Source organism: Protomyctophum parallelum (assembly GCF_964188405.1).
Source record: "Protomyctophum parallelum genome assembly, chromosome: 12".
In the NCBI taxonomy this organism is placed as follows: domain Eukaryota; kingdom Metazoa; phylum Chordata; class Actinopteri; order Myctophiformes; family Myctophidae; genus Protomyctophum; species Protomyctophum parallelum.
In genome coordinates, this window is record NC_139712.1 from 12,988,607 (window position 1) to 12,997,180 (window position 8,574).

The 8,574-nt window shown below is 48.1% G+C and overlaps 1 protein-coding gene across 1 annotated transcript in view; it reads right to left on the reverse strand.

Annotated features, from left to right (window-relative positions):
• Positions 1-489: 489 nt before the first annotated feature.
• Positions 490-8,574, reverse strand: part of tnk2a (tyrosine kinase, non-receptor, 2a) — a gene marked incomplete at its 5' end in the record, with an annotated part of 41,426 nt that continues 33,341 nt past the window's right edge. The window contains 5 exons of the mRNA XM_083777633.1: positions 490-559; positions 3,798-3,913; positions 4,795-4,890; positions 6,554-6,698; positions 7,339-7,749. Coding sequence (XP_083633759.1) covers positions 553-559; positions 3,798-3,913; positions 4,795-4,890; positions 6,554-6,698; positions 7,339-7,749 — 775 coding nt within the window. The 3' untranslated portion in view covers positions 490-552. The remainder of the gene's footprint in view (positions 560-3,797; positions 3,914-4,794; positions 4,891-6,553; positions 6,699-7,338; positions 7,750-8,574) is intronic.

Below are 8,574 nucleotides of genomic sequence, written 5' to 3' on the forward strand. Positions count from 1 at the left end.
AAAATCACATTTGAACTGCACAGGACCCCCCAAAAACATTATCATATTTCAACTGCCCCCCCCCACAAAAAAAAATAAAAATAAAAATAAATAATAATAATAAAATAAATAATAATAATAATCACATTTGTAAAATAGCAGGTAGGTATATACATGGATTAATTTGGTCACTTAGCTACCATCATTTAGCTGTGGACCCCCTGGAACCCCCTCAAGGACCCCTGGGGGTCCCTGGAACCCCCTCAAGGACCCCTGGGGGTCCCTCAAGGACCCCTGGGGGTCCCTGGAACCCCCTCAACGACCCCTGGGGGTCCCTGGAACCCCCTCAACGACCCCTGAGGGGTCCCTGCACCACACGTTGAGAAGCACAGGTACAGAGTGAGATATAAGTCTTGTATTCACAGCATGTTAAGCATAACGGTAACTCTTCCCACATCACGGTAACTCCGCCCACATCACGGTAACTCCTCCCACATCACGGTAACTCCGCCCACATCACGGTAACTGATGGTCGGTAGCTGAGGTCGCGACCCCAAGGCCACCACCGATTGGTCACTTCCTGGAAGAGAGGAGGAGACAGTACTTAAAGGACAACTTCACCACTTTTCAACCTACCTTCATATAATTGGTCCTCACTAATGTTCACGATAAAATGCCACCAATTTTTCTACTCAGTCTGTGTCTCATAGGAGGGCTGTGGGCGGTTCAGAAACCAGTCTGTGTCTCATAGGAGGGCTGTGGGCGGTTCAGAAACCAGTCTGTGTCTCATAGGAGGGCTGTGGGCTGTTCAGAAACCAGTCTGTGTCTCATAGGAGGGCTGTGGGCGGTTCAGAAACCAGTCTGTGTCTCATAGGAGGGCTGTGGGCGGTTCAGAAACCAGTCTGTGTCTCATAGGAGGGCTGTGGGCGGTTCAGAAACCAGTCTGTGTCTCATAGGAGGGCTGTGGGTGGTTCAGAAACCAGTCTGTGTCTCATAGGAGGGCTGTGGGTGGTTCAGAAACCAGTCTGTGTCTCATAGGAGGGCTGTGGGCAGTTCAGAAACCAGTCTGTGTCTCATAGGAGGGCTGTGGGCAGTTCAGAAACCAGTCTGTGTCTCATAGGTGGGCTGTGGGCAGTTCGGAAACCAGTCTGTGTCTCATAGGAGGGCTGTGGGCGGTTCGGAAACCAGTCTGTGTCTCATAGGAGGGCTGTGGGCGGTTCGGAAACCAGTCTAGTCTGTGTCTCATAGGAGGGCTGTGGGCGGTTCAGAAACCAGTCTGTGTCTCATAGGAGGGCTGTGGGCGGTTCAGAAACCAGTCTGTGTCTCATAGGAGGGCTGTGGGCAGTTCAGAAACCAGTCTGTCTCATAGGAGGGCTGTGGGCAGTTCAGAAACCAGTCTGTGTCTCATAGGAGGGCTGTGGGCAGTTCAGAAACCCGTCCACCAGTGACATCATCGATGGGGAATCCAAGCTAATAGAAACTGCAGGCTTTTTTATATTCCTGAAAAGTTGCAATGTGAAAATGGAAACCATCGTTCTCACGATAATAAAATGGAAGCCATCGTTCTCACGATAATAATAATAATAATAATAATAATAATAATAATAATAATAATAATAATAATAATAATAATAATAATAATAATACAAATCTAACATTTTTGAAAATAAATCGATTCATTTTGCTCCTTTAGACAAAGCCTGGTTCTTTTCAGGGTTTGGTTGGGGGGAGTGGGAGGGGTGTGTGTGTGCATGCGTTCGTGTGTATGTATGTATGTGTGTGTGTGTGTGTGTGTGTGTGTGTGTGTGTGTGTGTGTGTGTGTGTGTGTGTGTGTGCGTTCGCGTGTGTGTGTGTGTTAGGCATGTGGAAAATAATCGATACGTATCGATACATCGATACAGACGTGCGCGATGCGAGTGCATCGGTTCATTCACTGTGTATCGGATACAATTGACGGGTGAAATCTCGATGCATCGTTCGCGGAGTGCTTGCATCGGTAAAATCCATGGTTGCACCGGATTTTACCGGTTGTATTTCACCCTAAACTGTGTTTCTGAGGTGCATTGAACGTACCATCAGAAAAGGAAGAAAGAAAAGGTCTCTCACAGCGCACACACAGTCAGTGAACAGAAGCTACCGTACGACGGTGCAGAGTAGACACGTTGAGACTGTGAGACAACAAACAGACTATGAAGAGCACCCGCGACTAACAGAAGTGAGCGCCACGCATTAAACAAGAGAAGCACCACCTTTATCTTTATAAAATAGCTGTCCGTCGATCAGTTGACTTTTCACTGTAGCGCTGCGTGCTGGTAATGATCCACACTCCACAGCTGTTCTCGCTGATTCTCCGACGTGAATCTGCGTCGCGATCATCAATTTGTAATTAAAGAAAGCTTCTGCAGTCTGCACACACGTGTACAACAACAACAACAACAACGCCACAGCTGGGTGTACTGCTTGCGTTTAAAGTCGTTTACAACCGTTTCACAACTGTCCACTGTCCAGCTTTCCCCTGCTGTTCTCTGGGATAGAAGCCTTATTTATATTCTGCAGCAAGACGGTGTCGCACGCTTAAAATTACAGATCCACAAGCTCACAGCGGGGCGTGGATGAGACGCGTTGTGAGCTTGTACATCTGCTATGTATTTAAAACGTTAATAATACATGCAGGCCAGGGTCTTCAATGTTTTTCAGGTCAAGCCAAGGACCACTTACCTTAGAGTGAGAGAGATCAAGCAGGGACCCCCACTATACATAGGCAATTATATTATAAAACTGTGTTGCAGATTAAACTAGACATAGAATTGCTTGACAGCACTACGAGTGTGACCTGAAATTATTGTTTTGTTTATTTGTTTCTTTTCTATTTATATGTTGGTAACATTAATTGATGAACGATAGGCTATTAAATTTTAATCTCTTGAACCCTCTATACTCAAAACCTCAAATTGACCTTTGAGATATAATAATTATGCTATATCCTATGATTATTAGTAATCTAACAATTCCACAATAACCAGCAGAGAGCAGACCCTTTGTTTACTTACAGAATTCTATAAGTTGGGTTGTTTGAGATGCAGAGCTATAATACTAACCTACAGTAAAACAATAAATTGCTTTGAATTTAAATGTAATGCATTTTTACATGTTTTGGTGAAATAAGTGCCACGGACGACAAGACGTCCTCCTTTTTTTAATCTGGTGTACAGGTGATGACATGCACATTACATGTTCCTCTAATCTGGGGTACAGGTGAGGACATCATGCACATTACATGCATAATAGAATTACAAATTATTTCTTTCTTTATAATGGGAGAATTGGCACTCAGAGCCTAAACTGGTGACCACCAGGTGGCGCTGAAGGAGTTTAGAGCTTTAATATAAATCCTTTCAATTGTGATGAATCGCCATCAAATCACATCGTATCGGTAGAGGGGTGAATCGCATCGCATCGCATCGTATCGTATCGGGAAGAGGGTGAATTGTATCGCATCGTATCGCCAGGAGATTCCATGTATCGCTAAAGTATCGTATCGCTGGCAGTGCATCGAGATGCGTATCTAATCGTGAGATGAGACGAGATTCACATGCCTAGTGTGTGTGTGTGTGTGCATGCGTTCATGTGTGTGTGTGTGCGTGTGCGTGCGTGTGTGCGTGTGTGTGTGTGTGTGCGTGTGTGTACGTACGGTGCGTAGGTGTGCAGCATCAGAGTGTGTGTGTGTGTACGTACGGTGCGTAGGTGTGCAGCATCAGAGTGTGTGTGTACGTACGGTGCGTAGGTGTGCAGCATCAGAGTGTGTGTGTGTACGTACGGTGCGTAGGTGTGCAGCATCAGAGTGCTGGCGGTTTCCAGCGTCCAATGGCATCGCTCCAACACCTCCTGACACTCTGCCCTGGAGCGCAGGCCAAGACGGAACAACTGCTCCACCTGGTGGACAAAACACAGTACTGCATCAACCCATTACAACTGCTCCACCTGGTGGACAAAACACAGTACTGCATCATTAACCCATTACAACTGCTCCACCTGGTGGACAAAACACAGTACTGCATCATTAACCCATTACAACTGATCCACCTGGTGGACAAAACACAGTACTGCATCAACCCATTACAACTGCTCCACCTGGTGGACCAACACAGTACTGCATCATTAACCCATTCAGACCTGAGAACAGCTGCTCCCCCTGGTGGACAAAACACAGTACTGCATCAACCCATTAACCCATTCTGAACGGGAACCCGTTTTGGTGTTAGCATCATGCTATGCTTTAGCTATTGAAAAATAGCAGATCTACAAGCTCATAGCGCGCCACCGAGTGGCGCGCTACGAGCTTGTAGGTCTGCTATTTTTTGAAAAATCGAAGAACGACTGACATTTTTTTAATCTGATCTCAGGTCAGAATGGGTTAATCAGACCAGTGTGTGTCCAGTGGAAACCTCGAATGAATCTGATCTCAGGTCAGAATGGGTTCATCAGACCAGTGTGTGTCCAGTGGAAACCTCGTATGAATCTGATCGCAGGTCAGAATGGGTTAAGACCTGAGAACAACTGCTCCACCTGGTGGACCAACACAGTACTGCATCAACCCATTCAGACCTGAATCCTGACGGTTTTCTGAAAAACCCCTTGTTTCTATGTCAGTGGTGCTCAAACTATTTCATGTGTGTGTGTGTGTGTGTGTGTGTGTGTGTGTGTGCGTGTGTGTGTGCGTGTGTGTGCGTGCGTGTGTGTGTGTGTGTGCGTGTGTGTGTGTGTGGGCGTGTGTGGGCGTGTGTGGGCGTGTGTGGGCGTGTGTGGGCGTGTACCTTCAGGTGATTGACAGCGTCAGTCACCGTCCAGTCGTGGCTCTGCAGAGCCGTCTGACACTCCTCCACCGTGACGCCATGGACCGCCCCCTGGACCTGTCAATCAACCAGTCAACCAATCAGATCACTGTCTGTTACCACCATGGACCGCCCCCTGGACCTGTCAATCAACCAGTCAACCAATCAGATCACTGTCTGTTACCACCATGGACCGCCCCCTGGACCTGTCAATCAACCAGTCAACCAATCAGATCACTGTCTGTTACCACCATGGACCGCCCCCTGGACCTGTCAATCAACCAGTCAACCAATCAGATCACTGTTACCCCCATGGACCGCCCCTAGCTCTGGTCCATAGCTCTAATGCTCTGTCTGAACCATAGCTCTAATGCTCTGTCTGGTCCATAGCTCTAATGCTCTGGTCCATAGCTCTAATGCTCTGTCTGATCCATAGCTCTAATGCTCTGGTCCATAGCTCTAATGCTACTGGTCCATAGCTCTAATGCTCTGGTCCATAGCTCTAATGCTCTGGTCCATAGCTCTAATGCTACTGGTCCATAGCTCTAATGCTCTGTCTGGTCCATAGCTCTAATGCTCTGATCCATAGCTCTAATGCTCTGTCTGATCCATAGCTCTAATGCTCTGGTCCATAGCTCTAATGCTCTGTCTGATCCATAGCTCTAATGCTCTGACCCATAGCTTTAATGCTCTGATCCATAGCTCTAATGCTCTGATCCATAGCTCTAATGCTCTGGTCCATAGCTCTAATGCTCTGGTCCATAGCTCTAATGCTCTGGTCCATAGCTCTAATGCTACTGGTCCATAGCTCTAATGCTCTGATCCATAGCTCTATTGCTCTGGTCCATAGCTCTAATGCTCTGGTCCATAGCTCTAATGCTACTGGTCCATAGCTCTAATGCTACTGGTCCATAGCTCTAATGCTACTGGTCCATAGCTCTAATGCTACTGGTCCATAGCTCTAATGCTACTGGTCCATAGCTCTAATGCTACTGGTCCATAGCTCTAATGCTCTGGTCCATAGCTCTAATGCTCTGGTCCATAGCTCTAATGCTCTGGTCCATAGCTCTAATGCTCTGGTCCATAGCTCTAATGCTACTGGTCCATAGCTCTAATGCTCTGATCCATAGCTCTAATGCTCTGATCCATAGCTCTAATGCTCTGGTCCATAGCTCTAATGCTCTGGTCCATAGCTCTAATGCTCTGATCCATAGCTCTAATGCTCTGGTCCATAGCTCTAATGCTACTGGTCCATAGCTCTAATGCTCTGGTCCATAGCTCCAATGCTACTGGTCCATAGCTCTAATGCTCTGATCCATAGCTCTATTGCTCTGGTCCATAGCTCTAATGCTCTGGTCCATAGCTCTAATGCTACTGGTCCATAGCTCTAATGCTACTGGTCCATAGCTCTAATGCTACTGGTCCATAGCTCTAATGCTCTGGTCCATAGCTCTAATGCTCTGGTCCATAGCTCTAATGCTCTGGTCCATAGCTCTAATGCTCTGATCCATAGCTCTAATGCTCTGGTCCTTAGCTCTAATGCTCTGGTCCATAGCTCTAATGCTCTGGTCCATAGCTCTAATGCTACTGGTCCATAGCTCTAATGCGTTGCATTTAGAGCTTTGTTACTCTCGACCTCCGCCGCTCGCATGAATGCAGACCTGTGTGACCTCTGACCTGTGTGACCTCTGACCCGTGTGACCTCTGACCCGTGTGACCTCTGACCCGTGTGACCTCTGACCTGTGTGACCTGGCTCTCCTGCGCCGCGCTCAGCGCGGCCGTTCTCCCACTGTTGTTGTTGTTGTGGGAGGAGTTTGGTTTCGCTCCGCCCCCAGGAGGCTGCTGGACCATGGGCTTGACGGCGGCCATGTTGGCTGCTCCGTACCTGATCACATGACCACAGAGAGACGCCATTATAACACCGTCTGTCTGTCTGTCTGTCTGTCTGTCTGTCTATGTCAGATTCATGTTACACTTGGTCAATCGATAAATGTGTATTCAACTGTGAAACAGCGCCCCCCTTTGGCTTAAACGTCTGCTGAAGTTTAAGCCAAAGGGGGGCGCTGTTTCAGGAAAAAACGCAAAGATTCTGAGACAGAATGTATTAAAACTAGAGCTGGGACTTTTTTTCTAATAAATTAATTAGCTTTGTAATTAATGAATCTTGATTAATCGCATTTTAATCGCATATCGATGTTCAACCCGAGAAATGCGCCAAGTGAGAAACGTTCCGCCGTGAAAACAATATTAAATGCGTTAAAGTCCCGGCCCTAATTAAAACACCTCTTTATTGAAAACTAAGGACCTTCGGATTTCAAGCGAGTCTAAATCTCACAGGCTGATCATGAACTGCCCGCGGGCCGCCTATTGGGGTACCCTGAAGTTAGCGTTAGCCTGAAGTTAGCGTTTGCCTGAAGTTAGCGTTAGCCTGAAGTTAGCCTTAGCCTGAAGTTAGCGTTAGGCTGAAGTTAGGGTTAGCCTGAAGTTAGCGTTAGCCTGAAGTTAGCGTTAGAAGGCGTTCCTACCTCTCCAGGTAGGCGGGGCGCTCCGGGAGCGGGGCGGGGGGTGCGGGGAGGAGCGGGGGGGCCTGCGGGGGGGAGGGGCCGCCGCCGTCCACCAACGAAGAAGAAGGAGGCCGCCGCGCCACCGCCGCGCGTCCATCCGAGCTCAAGGACGACAGCAACGCGGACGCAGAAGAAGTAGTAGAAGAAGAAGAAGAGGAGGAGGAGGAGGCTGGTTGGGGGCGGAGCTTGGAGGAGTTGAAGGGGGCAAGGAGTGGGGGCGGCGGCGGCAGAGAGCCGGAGAGGAGGAGGTGGCCCAGAGAGCCGGACACGCCCCCATAGGGCCCGGAGGGGGAGGGGCCGGACGTTGACACGCCCCGATAGGAGGAGGAGCCAGACGCTGCCACGCCCCCGCCATACAGTCCAGAGGCAGACCTGTAGGGGGCACCAACGAGACATTTAAACTTCACCAATAATTAAATTGTCACACAAATAATTGTGATTAAAGGTATATTCAGTGATTTCACTAAATTCAAATATCACTTATTGTTTTGTTTTGTTGTGATAATCTTCTCTACTATAGAGTGTGCTGACCATATAAGGAGTTCCTCCCTGTCACCAGTTAACCCCTGGGGGTCAAAAAACCTTAGGTTTCGTTTTTGGCTGATTGGATGAAAGGCTTAGGTCCCAGCCAAAAACGAAGGTTTTTTGAGTGAAATCACTGAATATACCTTTAACGATTTATTGTAACGATTTAATTGTTAATTAATTAATTGAATAAGGGTCTCTCTCGGCCCCACCCCCCCCCCCCCCCCTCTTCCAACGTTTATATTGTTTTTTTAGTTTCCAAGATGGCCGCAGCACCAGGAGGGGGGGGGGGGGGGGGGGGAGGTGAGCTGGCGGGGTCGACATAATGCCCTCACTGACTCCAGTGTGTGTCCAGTGGAAACCTTGTATGAATCTGATCTCAGGTCAGAATGGGTTAATCAGACCAGTGTGTGTCCAGTGGAAACCTCGTATGAATCTGATCTCAGGTCAGAATGGGTTCATCAGACCAGTGTGTGTCCAGTGGAAACCTCGTATGAATCTGATCTCAGGTCAGAATGGGTTGATCAGACCCAGTATGTGTCCAGTGGAAACCTCGTATGAATCTGATCTCAGGTCAGAATGGGTTCATCGGACCAGTGTGTGTCCGGTGGAAACCTCGTATGAATCTGATCTCAGGTCAGAATGGGTTAATCAGACCCAGTGTGTGTCCAG